The 22,128-nt window shown below is 38.9% G+C and overlaps 1 protein-coding gene across 2 annotated transcripts in view; it reads left to right on the top strand.

Moving 5' to 3' along the window:
• Window positions 1–22,128, top strand: part of LARS1 (leucyl-tRNA synthetase 1) — a 52,473-nt gene that overhangs the window by 17,204 nt on the left and 13,141 nt on the right. For both annotated transcript variants that reach the window (XR_010067151.1, XM_063292364.1), the window contains exons 9-28: window positions 302–369; window positions 1,804–2,029; window positions 2,384–2,471; window positions 3,271–3,347; window positions 4,895–4,948; window positions 6,761–6,901; window positions 7,509–7,586; window positions 8,955–9,040; window positions 9,231–9,296; window positions 9,379–9,461; window positions 9,979–10,117; window positions 12,195–12,407; window positions 14,045–14,102; window positions 15,123–15,186; window positions 15,872–16,055; window positions 16,215–16,305; window positions 18,482–18,622; window positions 18,730–18,870; window positions 18,960–19,070; window positions 20,402–20,512. Coding sequence is in view for 1 of the 2 variants with exons in the window: in XM_063292364.1 (XP_063148434.1) it covers window positions 302–369; window positions 1,804–2,029; window positions 2,384–2,471; window positions 3,271–3,347; window positions 4,895–4,948; window positions 6,761–6,901; window positions 7,509–7,586; window positions 8,955–9,040; window positions 9,231–9,296; window positions 9,379–9,461; window positions 9,979–10,117; window positions 12,195–12,407; window positions 14,045–14,102; window positions 15,123–15,186; window positions 15,872–16,055; window positions 16,215–16,305; window positions 18,482–18,622; window positions 18,730–18,870; window positions 18,960–19,070; window positions 20,402–20,512 (2,220 nt within the window). In the remaining variant the exon portion in view is untranslated. The remainder of the gene's footprint in view (window positions 1–301; window positions 370–1,803; window positions 2,030–2,383; window positions 2,472–3,270; window positions 3,348–4,894; window positions 4,949–6,760; window positions 6,902–7,508; window positions 7,587–8,954; window positions 9,041–9,230; window positions 9,297–9,378; window positions 9,462–9,978; window positions 10,118–12,194; window positions 12,408–14,044; window positions 14,103–15,122; window positions 15,187–15,871; window positions 16,056–16,214; window positions 16,306–18,481; window positions 18,623–18,729; window positions 18,871–18,959; window positions 19,071–20,401; window positions 20,513–22,128) is intronic.

Here is a 22,128-nt window from a genome sequence, read left to right as displayed (position 1 = left end):
GTTGCCAACAGGTATTACATGAGTACCCCCCTTGCTCTGAAGCACATTTTTCTTTTCAGATCCAAAATAATGTGCTTGTTTATTTATTTATTTATAGAAGTTATATCATTATATCCCATATAATGATCCTAGGCAGCTCACAACAATCAATAAAAATGGAGATAAAACAAAGATCTGATTAATACATAGATCACTGTAGTGATTTTGGTTTTGGTCTAGTTTATATAGACTAGTTTGACCCTGAATAGTTCTAAGGGACTAGGTGTGAAAGTGACACAATTGTTTATATATTGTCTCTTAGGGTGTAGGACCTCAAGAATACACACTAATCAAAATGAAGGTGATAGAGCCTTACCCTCTGAAATTAAGGTAGGCCTTCAGGATAATTACTGATATTGACGTTAGCGAAAAAAAACAGAAAGCCATAAAGGTTTCTTAGAAACCCATATTAAAGGTTTTTAAAAGTGTGTAGAAATGTGTGTGTATTTTTTTTTATAATGAAGTAGATGAAGATTAGACCAATTTATGGAACGCAGATTGATCAGCTATAATAGCTGAGTAGAAATTTTCATGTAGAGGAAATTGATACCACTGGATATCAATTACTGAGAGAGGAATAGCTGGGGAGAGATTTTGCCTTCCTGGATCTTATTTGTGGCATCCAGCATTGGAAAAGTTGAAAGATCTATTGATCTGAAGCTGGAGGCACTTGGAAATCAATCCCACTGAACTGAATAGCCCTGAGAGATGCATCAGATTGTGCTGTTAATATACAGTCAGACCAAGATAAATGGTTGCTTATCCTTGGATCTGTGCATGTGGCTTCTTTTAGAGCAAATGGTAATTTAGGTTATGTAGAAAAATGTACCAGATGGATTTGGAAGAACGTTTTTACCTCTCTTTTTTTTTTTTGCCCAAAATTTGAATTTGTGATAGCGACCTCCCTGTATTTCTTCCTCTATAAAGTGAACACAATAAAAAGTCATTTTTATAAGTCAAATGTATACTCTCTTCTTAAAAATTGTCTTTGTGCAAGGATTGGAAAAAGAAGAGGGATGTCCCATAGTGACTAGGCTTCAGTGTCAACTTAGAAGGGACAGCTTACTGATAAGGTATATAATGTTAGATAAATCGAGTTCTACAACAAGATTATAGATGGGAATTAGTTAACTTCTTGTGGTAGCTTTCTTGATACAGGTAGTCCTTGGTTAGTAACAGTAACTGAGACTGGGTTGCTAAGCGCAACGTCATGTGATTGTGCTGACTTACAACAGCTGGTGCAGCAGTTCCATTTGCGGGCATTAAGCAAATCCCATGTGGTCGTTAAGAGTGACATCACATGATCACTATTTGCCCATTGACTTTGCTTGTCAGAAGCCAGCAGTGAAGGTGCAAGTGCTGATCACATGACTGTGGGACACTGTGACCATTGTAATTGCAAGCCAGTTGCCAAACACCCGAACTGTGATCATGTGACTGTGGGGATGCTGCATCGGCTGCAACTTTGAGGTCTGTCTGTAAGTCTCCTCGTTCAGCGCTGTCATAACTTCAAACAGTTGCTGAACTAATGGTTGCTGAATGAGGACTACCTGTACTGATATGTATATCCATCTAGTCTTCATTAGATTTTCAGGTTAATTTAATAACGCTGTAAAGATGAGTACATTTATTGTTTAAGAAAATGTTTGAAGGTATATTGGCATAGGTTGTAGAAAGTAGAATTTTTAGCTATTTCAGTTTTGTTTCTTGAGTATAATTGTGTTTAAATGTATTTTTCTAAACTAACCTTTCTTTCTTTTACAGTGGCCTTAGAGGAAAGAATATCTTCTTGGTAGCTGCTACTCTGAGACCAGAAACAATGTTTGGGCAGACTAATTGTTGGGTTCGGCCTGATATGAAGTACATTGGGTTTGAGACTCAGAATGGGGATATTTTTATTTGCACACAGAGGGCAGCCAGGAATATGTCCTACCAAGGCTTCACAAAAACCAATGGAGTGGTACCTGTTGTGAAGGAGTTGATGGGAGAAGTGAGTATCTTGTGAATGATACTTCTAATAAGTATCTTCTAATAAAAAAATTAAGCAGATTCTGAGGACTTTAGATCTGCTCTAACATACAGTACCGGTTCTAATATATACCTTTCAACTCTAGGGCATCTAGAACCATTCCAGGACTATTTGAGCTTGAAGTGAGCTCCCGGAATGGTCAGAGCAATCTGTTTCGAATGCAAAACAACTATTTTAAATTTGAAGCAGCATTTCCAGCCTGAAAGTCCTTCAGTTGTGAAATATCCCAAATAGCTTGAAAGTTCTGCACTTGTGAAAAATGCCAAATAGAGACAGATGCCTTCCTTGGTTTTGACATAAGTCTCTTATCTGTAGGAGATTCTTGGTGCTGCACTTTCTGCTCCTCTGACATCCTATAAAGTCATCTATGCTCTTCCAATGTTGACTATTAAGGAAGATAAAGGTAAAACGATGTCATTTTAGCACTCACTTCTTACAGAACCAAGGTTTTATCTTTCTCTCTGTTGATTATTAAAGATACTGGTCCTGGAATCAGGATCATTTTTTGCAATGTCTCTTTTCTGCTCTTAATCATCGTTTGTATGGATTTCATAGGTGGGATAATAGCTAGATTATATGCATTAAGACAAGAAGATGGACTAACTACTGTATTTTTGCTCCCTTTAAAATCTTGGGATTGTTTATAAACATGCGCAGGTATCAAAGTGACTCCTACTTTCTTGTCCTTTTGCTGTGATCTAAGCTTGCCCGCTTCCTCCCTTTTACTACACGACCTTCCTTGTGCTAAGTGATGAAGAACTATTCCTTCATCTATAATCCTGTACCTATAATTAGTAGTAACTATATTTGATTAGCTGTTTTGGTTGTTGCTAAAATATGTTGGCCTTATGCAGCTATTATTTATGGGAAAGGAAAATGTGCACAAAGGGATCTGTAGGACTCCACATGTTCTCCTATTAATGTGGTCATGTGGCTGTTCTTGATCACTGTAATGAGGGATAAAAGATACAGTGGGGAGCCCTTATAATTTAAAACCATCATTTTTCAAGGCTCTAAATTCATGGATAAAAAAGCTCTTCTACACTGTCAGATTTATCACTAGTCACTGTATGAGGATTAAGGAGAAACTGCATGACCCAAGGCAAAGCTAAAATGTACAATTCCACTTGCTGAGTTCACATTTAGTGCAAATTCTGTCCTAACAAATGAGTTGATTGTGCTTCTTGACTGTTGCTTATAAGGTACTGGAGTGGTCACAAGTGTCCCGTCTGATGCTCCAGATGACATCACAGCCCTGAAAGACTTAAAGAAGAAACCGGTGAGAATCTTAAGAATCTCTGAGAACCTCCAAACATGTTGGCAACTGTTTTTACAAAAACTAGTGCAAAATCTCTGATCTTTTTACTCACAGTATATTTATAATAGGGATATGCAAATAGGCAGTGATCTGTCTTGTTCGACTGCCTTGCTTCACCAAAAAGGACTTTTGTAGATGCGTCAGATTCCTTTTGCTGATCAGAGCAAAGCTGTGTTTCAGCTCCAGCCTGATGCTCTACTGTGGAGGACCGTTCCACCTCACAGGCATTTGTGGGAGGGAAGTGCTTGGTCAGAGTTTGTCTAAGCAAAGCACCCCCTCTACCCTTTGTGCAGCTCCATGACCATATAGTCATGTATTAACTGATTAGCTTTATCCAGGGCAGGGTAGTATCTATTCCAGTTCTGTGGAATGTACTCCCTGCTGATTTGAGCCTATCCTCAGTGTTCACTTTTGAAAGGACCTTGAAGGCTTTTAGTGGCTGATAATTTAAAATCATATCTAATACTGGTTTTCAGGCTTTTTTGAGAGGGCTGATCTGGGGAGGTGGTGGAATAGCAAGTTGAAATAAATATGATCCTCAAAAATACGTACCTTGAGGTTAGCCTTTTCCAGCCTTGCAATCCATTATATCTGAAAAGCACAACTTGTCTTTTGTGAGAGGCTGAACTACAACTTCCAATAGCCCTGGACAACATGGGCAATTCTGAGAGATCTTGGGAATTGTAATTTAGGAACAACTATAGATAAAAGAGAGACAGTGTGGCGTAGTGGTTAAGGTGCTGGCCTAGAAATCAGAAGACTGTGAATTCTAGTCCCGCCTTAGGCATGAAAGCTGGCTGAGTGACCTTGGGCCAGTCACACTCCCTCAACCCAACCAACCTCACAGGGTGGTTGTTGTGGGGAAAATAGGAGGCAGGAGTATTAGGTATGTTCACTGCCTTGAATTGGCCAAAATATATAAAAATGTCAGGCTAAACATCTAAATAATAATAATAAAAACAACTGGAAGATCACAGTTTCCTCATTCTTGTTTAGAAAAATCTTTTTGTAAGAGAGCTGGGAAAGGCCCCTTTTCTGATGGTTCTTATTCTTTGCAATTTTTGTACAAGTGCTTGCATTAATGAAATATTAATGATATGATATTATTGATAGAGCCAGTTTGGTCTCGTGGTTGAGGCTCCAGGCTAGAAATCAGGAGTCTGTGAGTTCTAGTCCTGCCTTAGGCATGAAAGCCGGCTGGGTGACCTTGGGCCAGTCACTCTCTCTCAGCCCACCTCACCTCACAGGGTTGTTGTTGTGGGGAAAATAGGAGGACAAAGGAGTGTTAGGTATGTTCACCACCTTGAGTTATTTATAAAAATAATAAAGGCGGGATAAAAAAAATCTAAAAATAATATGCTTCCCAGTTAATCTGAGCACTTTATAAATGAGTAAAAAGTATTGTAGAGGTGGCTGGTTTTACCAGTCAGCTTTGCATAAAAACAAACATCCCTTCAGGTTAGTTTTGCTGATCTGATCTGTGTATTTTGTTTCTGATTTTTTCATAGGCTTTTCGAGGGAAGTATGGCATTAAAGATGAAATGGTCCTGCCATTTGAACCTGTAAGTGCAGAAGGGAATGATTGCTATAGATGTTTTTTGTGAATGCTTCTAGTTATTTCAATCAGATTTACAAGTCTGCTAAGTATCTCTGAAATAATGCACACAGTATCTTCCAACTGTTGTAATGACTGATGTGGCATCCATGTGCTGTTTTTTAACATATTTCAGGCTAAAACTTGCATTATGATAGCATTTTTTAGAAGGGTTCATTAGAAAAACAGAGGAAAGAGTTTTATGTCTGGAAGAAATAGGAGGAAATATCATTTACCCCCCAGCTTGTGTTTAGGAAAACCAAGGTTGACAAATAGTGTGTGCTTTTGTACAATCTTGGAAACAATTCCAGAGGTCTGAGCAACAAGATGCCTGAGAAACTGGCTGGCTTGAATTTGGCACTGTTGTTTTTATTTAGTTTTCGAAATGCATCCCATTAAATTGGCAGGTGCTCTACTTAATGTACCAGATTATTTTAAGTGTTGAGCACACTGATTATTGGGTGGAAAATTCCCATGAGGATAGCTTTGTAGTGAGACAAGAATAGTTGCAAGGAGCTTAGCAGTTCATGAGGGGTTTTACCCTATTGAAATGCTAGGCTACTTTTCCAATTAAATGAGCAAAGGCAAAAGAGATTTAAGAATTGTTGTGGATTCTGACAGCCTTATCTGTTGGTCTTTCCAAAGGCAAAGGAACAAGACAGCCCCATTCATTATTTTAAGGAGAAATGTCCCATTGCACAATTTCTTTTAAACCCTCTCTTTGCTTTCATTCAGTTTTGAGGCTGGGTTTGCACAATATTCCGGCTAGTTTAGTAAGTTTATAATTTAATCTGTTGTGTGAGTAGAGGACATGGAGCTAATTTAGAAATGTGTGCTTACCAATCATTCATTTAACCATAGTTAGCATCCTGTGGGAACCCAGTTTTGTAGGCACAAGCCAAATGGTGGTACATTCAATGCAAGATTGAAAATTGAAAGAAATGAAAATACACTCATTTGCTAATTAAACAAGGACCTTACTTTTAAAAAAAAAAAAAAATTGCCAAAAAGCTCAGGGTTACTAGCTATAAAAAACAGCTAGAATTATAAGAAATACATCAGTTAAGAAAGTAGCTAAGAAGGTAATCAGGAACACATTGAGATATATCAGTAAAAGCAGCTACTCAGTTACAATCTAATTCAGCAGACAAACCAGCTCAAAGGTCAAATGCCTACTCCAATAAAAACATCTTTGCTTGATGGCAGACTGACAACAGATAGGATCCTAGACTCTTCTCACCTTTTCAGAAAGTCTCTCCACATCCTCAAGTTGTACAAATTGAAACTACCCATGAAAACTGGACAGGCAGAGGCCGGTGTTGCCTCCATTGCCCTGGATCCATTATGGCATGCGAGTTAGTAGAGCATGAGATCCTTAAACTGCCAAGTGCTGTGTAAAGTGGTCACAAAATACTATTTTTAAAACTGGGTTAATGGCTGCTGCGTAAAACATTGATAGCACTGCTAAGTTCTGTTAGTGCTTTCATCTTGTTTCAGAAACAACCAAAACGCTCAAATTGGGTGGAACAGGTGCCCACATACTATCAGTTAAACTTTCTTACACTTGAGTACAATTAACAGGACAGGCTTCACTCCTTTTCCTTTATGTTTTATGCTTCTAGCCTGCTAGACTGAAAAAAAGATTTGTTTAGTTGATCAACCATAAAATGCAGTTCCATTTTTGAAGGCTATAGGAGTCAGGCTTGAATTTCCTGTAAGATTCTTGGCTGCTTGCATGATTGAAAACCACTGATTCGCAGTGTTGTCATTATATTCCCAGGTACCTATCATTGAGATCCCTGGGTATGGCCACCTGTCTGCTCCACTGGTCTGTGATGAGCTGAAGATCCAGAGTCAGAATGACAGAGAGAAACTTGCAGAAGCCAAAGAGAGAGTATACCTGAAAGGATTTTATGAGGGAGTAAGTGAAACTGAACCGGAAAGCACCTGCCTGCCTGTGTAACTACCTTTCACAAGATAGCTTTTCCTTGGGAGGTGTGGAGCTTTCTGAAGGATATGAAATTTGTGGAGTCCCTGGTGCTCTCTGAGCCTTGTTGTTTTCTTGCAGACGTTTCATTGCCAGACTAGGCCACATCTTCAGGCACTGAAGATGTGGCCTAGTCTGGCAATGAAACTGCCAGACGCACATTCCAGCAGTTAAGCACTAGCAGAAGATGGGGATGCAGGTCCAAGTATGTGAGGCTGTTCCTGCTGCTGGCACATACTTACCTGCTTGCCTGCCTGCAGACAGATGTATCTACTGTGTTTACATGTAGTCCGTGCACCATCCATGTATACCTGCTGGCTGATTTGCAAGAAGCAAAATTGGGCTTTTGTTCCTTCTCCTCTGCTTAGCTCAGGTGAATGGTCCCTCAGGGTGCTCCTTCCCATCCAGCTGTCTTAGCTTGACTCTCACCACTCCCAGTGGGACATCTCCTAGAATGAAGAGGGTGAGAGACCAGCTTAGCTTATCCCAACTCTCAGGAGCCAAGTCTGATTCTAATCTCTGCAATTACTACTCTTTTCAGGTAATGCTTGTGGATGAATTCAAAGGCCAGAAAGTTCAGGATGTCAAGAAACTTATTCAGAAGAAGATGGTAGACAATGTGTGTAACGGTTTGTGTGTGTATGCATATATTGATTGCCTTAGCAGATGGCAGCACCTGGCCAAACTTCTCTGGGCTTACCGGCCAAGCAGTGTTGGCCTGGTTGCTGTTTAGACCTCAAGGAAATCTCAGGGCTGACTGGGAAATTGAAAAGTATCCTGGAAAGAGGCAGTGGCATATCATTTCCAAACTGTTGCCATGAAAGCTGCACCAACGTGTCTGTATAGTTAGCAGGAATCAAGCTCTACTTGAGGATGTTTTAACTTTTTTTTTAAACACAGATCTATTTGATATTCCAGTGACTTCTCTTATACAGTACAGTTTTGCTGGCTGGTTTCTACAAACAATGCTCGATTTATTGGAATAGAATCACATCAGAAATAGCCTGGAATCAAACATATTTCTTTCGTTGGAAAAACAAATTACACTTAACCTATCCAATCAAATAGAAATAATTCTTTTTTATTATTATATTTTTATCCAGCAGAGTTTGCTGTTTTCTTTTCTGAATATAAATCCTTTCTCTGCTTGCTAAAGGCAGCTTTTGGAACTTTTGAAAATATATTAAAATATAGTAGAGAAGGAGAGATTCTCTGAAACTGCTAGGATTGATAAGCTCTCATTTTAAGAAGGAAAGTCCACTGCTGTTTCCTTAAACCTGTGCAGCTGAGGTCTTTGTATTGTTTTTCTGCACAAAAGCGTATTTCCACATTTTACTCACAAGAGGGCAGCTACAGTAGAGATTCATGGCTTCCGTATGTGGTGTGTTGATCCATTCTCAACAAAACACAGGGCACAGCTTGCCTTTCCACTGGCATACAGGGGAGAGCTGAATTAAGCATGCAAGTAGTCTCTTCCTGTAACACTTTCTGTGCTTTGATATTTTGCAATTTAGGCATTAGAGCAGCTTCCATTGGACACCTTTGTGGAAGAGGGGTGTGAAATCAGATCTCTCTTTTGAGGACAGATCTCCTTCAGTGCCCTCAGAGAGGAAAATCTTTTGTGATTCTCGTTTGCTCTCCCAGGGACCGTAAGATGCACAGCCGGAGAGAATTGCTACCAAAATAGAATTCAGGAAGAACCTTCGTGGCTGAAGTTTTATGTAGGGAAATTAAAAATAAGTCACAATGCATTGTGTAATATCTATTGTCCAAATACTGGGTTCCTTCAAATCAGAGATTATCATGCAGTCTTGCGATACCTTTTAGAGACACTTGGAATCTGCGATACTTTTTAGAGATTCTTGGAATCACTTCCCATCTCCAATGCTGATACTCAACATTGAAAGTGCTGAAATCATCACATTCTGATTTTATATCTTCCATTTTGTTGTCTCAGCATTAAAACCCCTGTGTTTCCTTTATTCAGGGTGAAGCAATGATTTATATGGAACCAGAGAAGCAAGTTATATCTAGATCTGCAGATGAGTGTGTGGTGGCTCTTTGTGACCAGTGGTAAGCTGAAAGTAAAAGTCACAGTTGAACTGATTACACCTTTCCACTTTTTTCAGCTCTTTCACGTTCCTTCTGCTTGTTTTAGACTTAAGCCATGTTTTTCCCCTCATGCTTTGGTAATGGATCTGGCCTATCTCTGTCAAGATCACCTTCCTTATTTTCTACAACATCTTGCTCTTTTTGTTTTCAGGTACTTGGACTACGGTGAGAAAACCTGGAAGCAGCAGACCCATGAATGTCTGAAAAACCTTGAGACGTAGGTGTGGGGATTGAGTCAGAGAAGAGGGTTAACATACAGCTATGAGACACACGCACGATTAATGCTTTGCTTTTCTCAGATTTTGTGAAGAGACAAGAAGAAATTTTGAAGCTACCCTGAACTGGCTGCAGGAGCACGCCTGCTCAAGAACTTACGGCCTAGGTAGGAAAGCTTCTCTATTGATCAGCCAGTAATATTTTGTTACGTGAGACTTTTATTATTTTGTTTTATTTATTTATTTCTACTTACGATTGACCAATTGTCATACAGCTGGAAAACCTATGTGGAAAGTTTCATATGGTGTATGAAGAGGTCAATTTTCAACATAGAAGCACTTTTCAGGGACTTCTGCCTTCAATAGTATATTGATTTAGAACTGTCTGAGTTTGTTCATCAATACAAATTCCTGTAGTGCCTAAACATGTTTCAGTCAGATTTCCCATCAAAGCAGTATGTTTACCTTAGCTCTTAGAGGGTTGATTTGTACATTGTTTTGCTAATGGCTACAAGTATAGACAATATGACATTAGTATAATGCAAAGTGCCATATTGTCTTGTGTGGGAAGGTAAGAAATTGAATAGGTATAGCTTTGATAATTAATTCCCTCGCCTCATCTCTTCCATAAATCCAGGACGATAAAATGTTAATTGACAATGAACATATTTTGTCATCTTCCAGGAACTCGTATGCCTTGGGATGAGCAGTGGTTAATAGAATCTCTCTCTGATTCTACTATCTACATGGCCTACTATACGGTTGCTCATTTCCTGCAGCCAGATAATTTGACTGGACAAGGAGAATCTCCACTGGGCATTAGGTGAGAAGGGAAGGGTGATAAGGTGTGGTAAGTGTCGCAAGTCTTGCCTTGTCCTTTAAGTAATAAAATTAAATATAAGTCACGTTGCATTCAACAGCAAACTGCTGAAATTCAGGGTTTGTGGTTATTTTTCCAGAAATATATATGCTAAATTTCTGAGACTGTTTTACTTAATCTCCCTGTGCACAACTCAAAAAAGCAAAGGGGGTATGCCCCTCCTGTGTCATCAATGTATCACTGCCATAGCCCATGGAGACCAACAAATATTAAATATATTTTTAATATATTTAATGGCTATTTTTACTGATTACCTACCATAAACTAGAGCCAGTTTGGTCTGGTGGTTAAGATGCTGGGCTAGAAACCAGGAGACTGAGAGTTCTAGTCCCGCTTTAGGCATGAAAGCCGGCTGGGTGACCTTGGGCCAGTCACTCTCTCTCAGCCCAACCCACCTCACAGGGTTGCTGTTGTGGGGGAAATAGGAGGAGGAAGGAATATTAGGTATGTTCACTGCCTTGAGTTATTTGTAAAAATAATAAAGGCGGGATAGAAAATAAATAAATTAAAAAAATATTAGTTAGAACTAATGATCCTGATTATTTATGTAATATCTTCAAATCACAGTTTGCATTAATAGACACCCAACTTTGACTTTCAATAAAATTATAATCCCTGGGAGCACTTAAATGAATTTGGATTATCTCAGAAAAGCTAAGTAGGGTAGGATCTGCTTAGTACTTGGAAAGGAGACCACCAAGAATCCAAGGGCTGTAGATTAGCCTGTAAACTTGAAAAAATTCCCAGAATAAGGGAGACTTTACCTTTTCTTCAGTTAAAATGGGTCACCTGTAATTGAGAAGTGGAGGGTGAGATCTTTCTTTTTGAAAGATACTTTGTATTCAGTCTATACAGATGCTCTCCAAATGTGCTATGCTATAATTCTCATCACCCCACCTATTATTACCAGGATCACCAGAGTGGGTTAAGCTGGTAGACTGATAAATGTCACTTGTTCTACTTATTTTAAAAGGTCTCTTTCTAATGAATCAATCTGGGTGCTTTTATGTAGTACATTTATACTATCTGCCTCTTAGTGATGTGCTGCCTTGAAGTTTAGGAGTCAAGTATGCCTTCCCAAATGAAACCAGAGAGGAGCTTCAGAAATGGAATGTACAACAATGTCTAGAAACCCCTTAGCTTTGTAAAGCTGGAAGAAAATTGACACCAAGTGGATTGGTTCAGATTAGAATTAATTTTCCTTTCATGTCCTCTGAACTCTTAATGGTTAGTCTCTTGCATTCATGTTTAAAAGTGTAGGCTGAAAGGTATAGAATTTAGCATGACAGGAACAATGTTCTATACTCTCTAGAGTCATGTGTTTTTTTTACTACCTAGGAGATCTTTATGTGAGCTGTTTGTTGCATCTGATGTCTTAATTCAAATGTATTGATTTAATTTCTAAAGGGTTTCTCTTTTCTAAAGAGAAAATAGAAGTAAGGCTGTTTCGAGCCACTATTGATACCTGCAGTTAATGCACAAGGAGAAATCTATAAGTGTGACCTTAACTCTGATGGTAGATACTGGCTTTAGGACTGGTGGAGTAACACACTTGTTTCAGATCAGGATTTTCAGGGATGAATGAGTAATTTACAAATAGATTTGTGTCAATCATTAACAAAGCATGCTGTGAGAGATTTACCACTGTTTTAATCAGCTATATCTAATTTTGATCTATGGAAGGGTAGTCGTTAGAATTATAGTTCTGGTATTTCTGACTTTGGGTAAGCTTTAGGATTGCTTTGTCTTGATACTTTAAATAACAGTGATAAATTAATATAACAATATTTGATTCAATGGGAGCATTTAGTAATGATTTTTTGCTTATTTAAAATGTTTAAATTCTTTTTCAGCTAAAATTAGGTCATTTTTTAATCAAAAACAGCTGAGTTTAAAGAATCAACAAAATGAAGTTTTAGGTGATAATGTACGTATGCAGTAATCATACTAAATGTGTGCTCAGCTAGCAGAGTAACCTGTACTCTTTCTTTCTTTTTATGACTTTTTCCGTTAATCACAGAGCAAGCCAAATGTCTAAAGAGGTGTGGGACTACATCTTCTTTAAGACAGCTCCATTCCCGGCAACAAAAATCCCTAAGGAGGTTTTGGATAAACTGAAGCAAGAGTTTGAATATTGGTATCCAGTGGATCTACGTGTTTCTGGCAAGGACCTTGTTCCAAATCACTTGTCTTACTTCCTTTACAACCATGTAGCCATGTGGCCAGATCAGAGGTTAGTCTGTCAAAATGTGCATCTCCGGCTGTATTGATCCAAGTAATCACAATTTTTCCTGTGCAAGCTTTGAAAAGGAAAGCAAAAGAAGTCCGAATGAGCAAGACCATATTAAAATGAATTGCTCTTGTAGGCCTACAAGACTTCAGTATGGAATTAAAGTATGGAGTCAGTTTGTTACATATGTGATACACATCTGAATCACTTCCTGTTGACTCTCTCTTCTAGTCTCCCAATGTGGATTAACTGACACTAGAGGTAGACTTTGGAAGCTCATGTCTTTTGTTGCTTCCCTAATTTGAATGAGTTCATACAGGTCCAACGTCTAACAATGGTACCTTGTACCCTTAGTTTACTTTTCATTGTATTCAACGTTAAAAATATGTTGAAAAGGTCCTACCATAGTTGCTGGCTTAAGTGTGAATAAAACGTGGGGATTCACTGAGATTGACCCAATCTCCATGAGGAATTTCTTGGCTCATGTGCAACCCAGCTAATGAGCTTTGAAAGACTGTTTATCTTGTGATGCCTAGAATGCTTGTTAGTTACCTTCTTTTTTTCTCTCTGTTACGCTAAATTATTTTGCAGATCAAAGTGCCGCAATACCAGTAGGTGGGAAAAGGACTCCCACAAGGATAATGATTTGTTCCCTCTCTGCCTGAGGGACATCTGGTGTACTTTGCACTACTGAAGCAAATGGGGTGAAATCAGGATCCCATGCTTGCTGCATAGTGCATTGGAAGGGATGGAAAGTTGCTTTAATTTTCTTTACCCTATAGGAATTTTTCTTCCTTGTTGGCTGTGCCAGTTAGGTAATAATTCTGTGCATTCCTCTGAGTCATTTTATTGCTTCAACTAGTTAGAGGCTAATTTGCTCCAGGCTCCAAATAGCTATTTTGACAATTAAGGCAATGAAAGAATCTTTGGGAACTATTAGAACTATCCATAATCCTGCAGTACTGTGACCTACAATGTGATCTAAGATTTATCCAAGTCATATTAAGTGATAAAGAGATTCTGGTTAAACAAACACCACCCCAAACAGTATATTTACCATGTCATAATTTTTGGAATTATTGAGTCAGTGTTCACTATATCCACTGGAAAAAGTATGTGAAGCCCAGCAAATTGTATTAGGACAACCAGGGGCTCTCCTCCTTTAAAGACACACACGTTGGTTGCTACCATTGGAGTCTGCTCTTCACAACACAAGTTTGATCCAGCAGGCTATTGAAACAATGTTCTGTGGACAGATAAGATGAAAGTGGAACTTTTTGGCATTGATGAGAAAAGTTATGTTTGGGGAAAATGAAACACTCTTCCAACGAAGGAACCTCATCCCAATATGAAGCACAGTGGTGGGAGTATCATGGTTTCTGGCTGCTGTGCACAACAGTTCACAAACTTTCTCACCACAGAAATTGTCAGAATATTTAGACCTGGAGCAAATTTGCCTCCAACTATTTGATGGAAAATAATACTATACAGAGGAATGCAGAGGATTATTACATTATTGGCCCAATAAGGAGCAAAAATAAAGAATAGTGTAGTTGGGAGTCTTTTTAAAAGTATGCTCATCTAAAAATTAGATGATTGTTTTGAATATAACTTTTAAGATCTCTTGTCTTCCAATGCAGAGAAAAATGGCCTGTAGCTGTCAGAGCAAATGGACATCTTCTCCTTAATTCAGAGAAGGTATGACATCTTTTTAAATCTATATTGAACATTTCTGATTATTAGGGTGATGAACTAAATCCTTTCTCAGTTTATTTTAAGGGGCAGCAAGTAATATATTAATTTGTGCTATTGCCCAGGAAAGCTGGAATCATGTGATCTAAAGTTCTTTTTCCAAATGTGGAGACACAAACAGAAATTTTAGGAAACATTTAATTGTTAGACTTTCTTGTCCGCATTAGTTTTTAGCATATAAACAACATATACTCATTTGCTTTCTTATTGATCAATCCAAACAGACATTTTGTAGTGTATGTCCAAGAGATACTATATATATATTGGTGGTCCTTTAGTTCTTGAAACTTAATGAAACCTCTGTTTCTCTAAATATGCTTTTAAAACAGATATAACTGCAGACTTTTGACAAATAAAACTTCATAAGAGAATTTTTTTCAGAATCTTACACAAAGAAGATTGAGGTTTCTACTGAAAGTATTAGATTTGAACTGTAGAACTGATGTTAATACACATGCACATGGTGCAAAGAGCTGGGTTGGAGAAAACCCCCTAATGTTGAGCTTGACTCCTAGTGACTACATAGACACATCCATGTTGTTTTCTGGACAACACTACAGAAATAGGTTGTCACTGTCTTCTTCCACAATCTTTTGTTTTTTTTCTTTTTGATTTCACAGTTTAGTCTACAGCTGATTTGATTTGATTTGATTTGATTTGATTTGATTTACAGCAGTGGGATTTCCTGAGAGACCCCATCCAAGTATCAATCAGGGGTTTTCAAGATTGGTTGAGGCCAGCTAGGTGATGCTTGCAAGTTTGTGTATATGTATTTCCTGTATTTGTGTGTGTTGCCTTGGCAGTAGATTTATCAGTGCCCTTTTTCATGAGTAACAGATAAAAATAAATAATATTTAACTCCACCCCCCATTAAATTTAAGTTTGAGTTATGATTCTCACAGACAGACCATCTTTTAACTATGATTATTTGTATCTTTCTCTTCCTCTGATTTTTCTTAACAATAGATGTCTAAATCTACAGGCAATTTCCTTACTTTGAGCCAAGCTGTGGATAAATTTTCAGCTGATGGTAAGAAGACACATTACGTTTGAATTTTGAAAACTCTGATAAATTCTTGGCTAAATAATGTTATTATCAGTAATATAATGTCTGCCTCATAATATAGTTTATATTACCCGTTTTATATCAGTCTATCTATCCAATCAATAGCCTTCCCTGCTTTTAAAAGTTGATTAGCTTTTGGAAGCTGTATATGGAAAAGCCAAAATGCATACCCTATTGGAAATTTAACAAATAGGACTTCACATTTTTTGCAATTCCTTTGTGCTCTGGGGTTCCTTCCCAATGAAAATACCTATACTATGTTGCAAAGTGTGCTGGTGTAAAGAAAGTTCCATTCTGCAAATTGCTGAAAGAGCCACATCCTCTAGAAGACTTGAGGTGGCTACTTTCCCCAGTTTTCAGCGTGTGCTAGTGGATGTACAATCACTTTGTTTCATTGGTAATCCTGATGAAATGGTTACTTGTGTGTTCATGCAAACATGGAGAAAGCCAGGGAACAACACTAAACCTTCAGGTAAATGAAGCTACTTTGGTGGCATAAGGAGGGATGCTTTACTTGTATAACTTGATTTGAGAAGTGCCCCTTTTGAGTGCTTTGCACAACTTTATTTCACAGCAAGAGTGATGTCTTCCAGCTGCTGACTGCATGTCTTTTGCTAGTGCTCTAGAAATTGAACTGTTTCCCTTTCAGGCATGCGGCTGGCACTGGCTGATGCAGGTGATACTGTTGAAGATGCAAACTTTGTGGAATCCATGGCAGATGCTGGCATTCTCCGGCTATATACATGGGTGGAGTGGGTGAAAGAAATGCTTGCTAACTGGGACAGTTTAAGAAGTGGTCCTGCCACAACCTTCAACGACAGGGTCTTTGCCAGGTATCCTTGAGGAAATGTCAACTTTCTAGCTTAAAGAAAACCATATTTTCTAGAAAAATAAATTTAATTTTTTATGGCAGTCTTACATGATCCTATTGCATCACAGAAGCTTGGATTTAATTCTCACTCTGTTCTAATTCTAGCTTTCTTCTCCCCTAGTGAAATGAATGCAGGCATAATGAAGACAGATCAAAACTATGAGAAGATGATGTTTAAGGAAGCTCTTAAAACTGGATTCTTTGAATTTCAGGTAGGCTACCTGTTCTCCAGAATACAGACTATTAAACGTTCTGTTTTGCTTTCCAGCTCAAAAGTTGTCAAAGCAAATTGCAACAAATTTAAACCATGTATTAATAGTATGCTAAAACAAACCAGTATGAGACAGCATATAAAAGAAACAAAGAACACTGCTAGTGACAATGTTCATGCACTTGAATGTTTTTGCCTTTAATTACTAAAAGCTACAAAAGGACTGTCACATTCTCTCTTTTCCTTTTTAAAGAATAAAATTTAAATTTCCTTTAAAATATTGTGAGATTGGTCTCTCACAAAGGGGAGGGGGAAGAAAGCTGCCTCAGTGCTACAGGGCCAGGAGGTGGTGCCATAGAATACCTTTCAATTGGCCAGAAAAGCAACACAGGTTGTGGGGGCCCTGTCTCTTTGGTATCTTGGATTAGGTGGAGGATGCCAGTTGACGTAACTCATAAAAGGTACGTGTGGCAGTGAGAGCTACCTAGACACTACCATAAGGAGCAGAAGCTGGGCTCAGGGTGTGAAGAACCAGAGGACTTCTGGGGGAGATCTGAGACCTCTGCACCTCTATCCTATGAGTTCAGCTGTGCTGCTACAAGACATTCTACCAGTAACCCATGTGGCAATAAAAACATGAAATTTATGTTGGAAAGCTCACCTCCCCTGTCACCTTGACTTTGCTGTGTAGACTGCAACCTGAAAAGAAAGAAGGCCAATCAACAGCCAGCCAGCCTGCCTTTTCCTGCATGGCTAGGTTGCATCCCACTACCATATTTCCTCCTGCCAGTTATTACATTAGTATTTATTCTAGGGCCATGTTCCATTTCCCACTCTCCCCCAACTCTCTGACCTATTTTATAACATTAAGTAACAATTAATAAAACCAGAAAACTGGAGCAACTCCTCCCCCATTTGAACCTGCCTCTTTCCTGGTGCTCATACATGAAGATAAAACAGTTGGCCATCGCAAAGTAGTAGCCCTTTTTGGAATCATCATGCCAACAGCAACCCCCAGTCCCCAGGACAGTGTTCCTTTTGCATCCAGCAATCAAATAATGGAATTTCCAGGGAGTAGCTTCAGCTCAGCAGAACTTAAGCAGGCCACATCCTACAAAGAGCTCTAGCAGGGTAATCTTTACCTTCTCAGCTTCTCTCCAGATGGTTGTCCATGGGCTTCATGTAGCCATCCAACTCCGTTTTCATGACCCTGTTGCATCCCAAAAGTGTGCTGTCAAATTTGGGTCTAAAATAAAGTGTATTTATTTTAGGAGATTACTAGACTTGTTAGCTGAAAAAGATTGCCCAACTCTGACTGAATGGGAAATGGAAGGATTATCTTTGGACTTCAAACATAACTGACTGCTGAATTACAGTCCTTTCGATAATGATCTATCCACTGTGTTAAGGAGCATAGGTTTAGCATTGTGCTAAATGGAACTGTATAAATACATTAAAATTCCCACAGTTGATGATTTGGGTTGGGCATTGTATTTCCTCAGGTGTTAGTTACCAGTTTGGCCATCAGAATTGTACTTCCTGGTGGATAGAAAAAAAACAAACAGAGGCCAAATAATTAAAGAAAGGGTGTTTTTTTTTTTTTTAAAGGTCAAAAACGGATAAAAAAGATGTATTCATGTTGCCAATTGCTCATAAGAAGGAGAATGTTTTTCATAGTTGTCCATGAGGTGTCAGCAATTCTCCAGTTCTCCATACACACAGCAGTGTATGGCTTTGCTTGGTAATAACCTGCCCTGATTCCTTTGCCCAGTCGACTTCCAAGGATACGGTTCAGCACTCTGAACAGTATAGGCATAATAATAGATCATAGTTATTTCCTCTCTTTTTCATACTTCTTAATAGTAGCTTTTGATGTTGGGCAATTCAGAATGATAGTGCGTAGTATACCACTACAGTTGCCCTTGACTTATATGTCTCTGCCGTTGCATGTCTCTTTCAGAAGCCCTCATAATATAAAGCTACATAATGTTCAACTGGCAGAATTTCGTTTAGTTCTGATTCCAGCTAGTTTTTTATGTATACAAAATGAGATATATCCCCTTTAATAATCTATTATGGGAGTATAAGAAGCTTATAAGCAAGGAAATGGTTTTTTATGCCATGTTTTCCCATGACAGTTGGAATGTTCTAACAGTGCTTTGCTGGCTCTCCTTCAGGCAGCAAAAGACAAGTACCGGGAACTTGCAGTAGAAGGAATGCATCGAGAGTTGGTGTTCCAGTTTATTGAATCACAGACACTCCTGCTAGCTCCAATCTGTCCTCACGTGTGTGATTATATCTGGAGCTTGTTGGGCAAGGTACTGCTTTTCATTCACTGGCGAATGAGGGAGGGATTGTATGTTGCAGAATGGTGGGATATTGCATCAAATTCTTTATCCCCAATCCATGTGTGTTAACTGTAAAGGCTGAATCCATCATGAAGGCTTCCTGGCCTGTGCCTGGGCTAGTGGATGAAGTTCTGGTCCGATCTTCCCAGTATCTGACAGAGGTAGCCCATGAACTCCGCCTGCGTCTTAAAAACTACATGGCACCAGCTAAAGGAAAAGTAAGCATCCATGTCCTCCTTTTTCCTGCACTTATTGTTTGAAAGTTTCCGGCATTTTGCTAAGCAGGACTTCCCTTGCTGTTTTCTAGAAGGGCAATAAAGAAGTGCCACAGAAGCCATCCCACTGTACCATTTATGTGGCCAAGAACTACCCCCCGTGGCAGCACACTACATTGTCTGTTCTACAAAAGCATTATCAGGTGATCATCCTACTTAAATTCCTCTGTTGGCTTCCCCCCATATTTTGGCAGCACAATCTTGGAGAATTCATAAGGGCTGGATAGGACTGCATGTTTCCCAGACCCCTTGCTTTGTTATCTTGCAGTAACCTGCCGTTTTTTTTTTTGCTGCAACTCAGTCTATCTGGCAGAACAAAGTGAGTGTATAGATGCAGTATCCAAAAGAAATCCCTGGAACAGAAATTTCTTTCTTTCACAGCTTGTGATCCAGCAAGCCAAAATCAGTGTGTCAACATTGTATGATAGGCTATCATATCTTTGATAGACAATTCTTTCCTTTTTCCTTTGGTTTGTAGTTCAGGTAGCCAGCAAGATTCAGGAGCCCTCTTGATATCTTTGTGGATGGCTCAGCCGGCTGGGCGTGATTACTCAGCTGTGTTCTGCTTGGTGGACTACAAATTGTGACAGCCTGAAGGAAGAGCTGTCCTAAATGATTTTGAGCAAGGTGTGATATTTAGAGCATGGCCACATATAGAAACATGGCTTAACAACATGGAGGGGCTCTCTGTGGTTTTCTGTACTCCTTAGAGAAAGACTTTGAAACAGCACTATTTAAAGTTCGGGTGAAACAGTTCTTCAGGGAAAAAGTTAGATTTCATGAAAAGATCTACAAGGATGTTTAAGCAAATAGAAGTGTTAGCAGAGAATTGTAAAAACAAATTAGTCCATCATCTATTTTCGTCCAGTCTCCAACCTTCCCTTTGGGGGAAGATTGTGGAGAAGGTGGCCAGGCTATAGCTTCAGAAAGTCTTGGAAGAAGCAGATTATCTGGACCCTTTCATTGAGTTTCAGAACTGGGTATAAACTGAGATATTTATTTATTTATTTATTTTCTATCCTGCCTTTATTATTTTTATAAATAACTCAAGGCAGCGAGCATACCTAATACTCCTTCCTCCTCCTCTTTTCCCCACAACAGCAGCCCAGTGAGGTGGGTTGGGCTGAGAGGGAGTGACTGGCCCAAGGTCACCCAGCTGGCTTTCATGCCTAAGGCGGGACTACAATTCTCAGTCTCCTGGTTTCTAGCCTGTTGCTTTAACCACTAGACCAAACTGGCATTAGTCATGTTTGTTGATGATGTGTGGTGGGCCTAGGATGACAGTAGTACGTCCATCCTGGCTCTTCTTAATATCTTGCTAGCTTGCTAGCTTTTGAAAGTACTGACCATGGTATCCTGCTTGACTGGCTCAGGTCAAACAAACAAGCAAACAAATAAATCCATCTATCCATCCATCCATCCATCCAATTGAGGGGTATGTATATAATTGGATCTTGTATGTTTTTCATTGTAGATGAATGGAGGACAGCTCCCAGACAACAAAATAATTGCCAGTGAACTCAACTCCTTGCCAGAACTGAAAAAATACATGAAAAGGGTTATGCCTTTTGTTGCAATGATTAAGGTCAGCCTTTTGCAATTTACTGCTAATTTATTGGAAAACCTATACATTTCTGCTGATAGGCTTGCTTCTTGCATTTTATCAGACTCCTAGAAATTATGCAAAGATGTGAAAGAAAATGTAAGTATGACACAGAATGGAATAGTGATGTGGAAAGGTAACTTGTTTTTTGGAAAAGTCAGGGGGAGAAAAGAATGAGCAGGAACATAGAAGTTGTGTCCCATTAGAACTATTTTCTGTTTCAGATTACTGCATGTTTTGTATGAGATGTTCCAGATATAAATAGATTCTTTGTCTTTTAACTTCCTGTGTTGTGATGAGGTATGGTTGCTGTCTTTGAAGTACTCAGGGACATATAACAAAGAATCCTGCTTTCTTCAGATCAGTTTGAGATGCTGCAGTTTGGAGCTGCTGTGACTTTGCTGATTGTTATGGGTAACTCCATCAGAATTCTTTCATTGATCATTAAACTTTTACAATTTGCTCTACTACGACTCATATTTGCCCCAGCTCTGTTATATCAATGTACAACTGCTGGTAGAAATTATCCATGTAGTTGGTCTGCAGTATCCTTAGTATCCTTCTACTTAGCAGTTTCAAGGAACTGGTGCTTGGCACCAAGCTGAAGCTTAATTCTGGCAAGATGGAAGCATTTTGGATTATATATACTGATATGAATAGAGGGATTCATCTGCATTGGCTAAAGTTGTACTTTCTTCCTGAAAAGCCAGAACCAGCAGCTGAAGAACCAGACCCATAACTGTCTATGGACTCCCAAGGAGTGGTAGTAGCCACAGTATTGCTATATAATTTGTATTGCTAATTCAGCTTCAACCCTAACTAGAGAAATAGGATCTGGCCATCAGCTATAACTGGTCGAGTTAACATCCAGGCTGGAGTGTAATGTATTTCATGTAGGCTTGCCTTTGAAGACAAACTGCATATCCTGTCTTTCCTCAGGCATTATGAAGGTATTATTGATGTTTATTGCTGAATATATGCAGTACTTTGAAAAGGCATTTTACTTGAACGGATTTTATTTAACTTTGCTTATATGTAATAGGACTTACTAATATGTATTGTGGAGGACAACTTTTTGGGGGATAGGGAACACATAAGGGGTGAGCAGGTTGATGATTTAAAGTGAGCAGGGCTGAATTTTTCCATGCTTTATGGCATGTAACATGGGGGCGGTCACTCTGTGGGGCTTTGCTTGTGAAATTTCCTTACGCTGCAGTTTTCAGCTGATCGCTTACTGAGATGAGGAAGAGCCTGCTGCTGAATTTTGACCGCATGCTTGGGGGAGGGGGCTGAAGAAAGGGTTCAGGAATCTGGGTGATAGTACAGGTGGCTCTGCCCTGATAAATACCTTGCACTGTTTTAGTCTGGCAGGTGCCTTGAGAAGACTCTGCTTTGATTGTGCTTTGAAATGTCACAGATGGATTTCAGTCAATTAATTAAACATTTAAGAGCATAAATTAATATTAATTAACATTAATATTAACATTAGTAATACATTTTTACCGTACTTATATTGTTAATAATATGTAATTTTATAATGTATTTTATATATTTATTGTTTTACTGAGTATTTTGTTGTAGACCGCCCAGAGTCCCTC

The sequence above is a fragment of the Candoia aspera genome, chromosome 2 (genome assembly GCF_035149785.1).
Source record: "Candoia aspera isolate rCanAsp1 chromosome 2, rCanAsp1.hap2, whole genome shotgun sequence".
Lineage (NCBI taxonomy): Eukaryota > Metazoa > Chordata > Lepidosauria > Squamata > Boidae > Candoia > Candoia aspera.
Note: the sequence above shows the minus strand (reverse complement) of the source record. Positions and strands in the feature narration are given on the sequence as shown.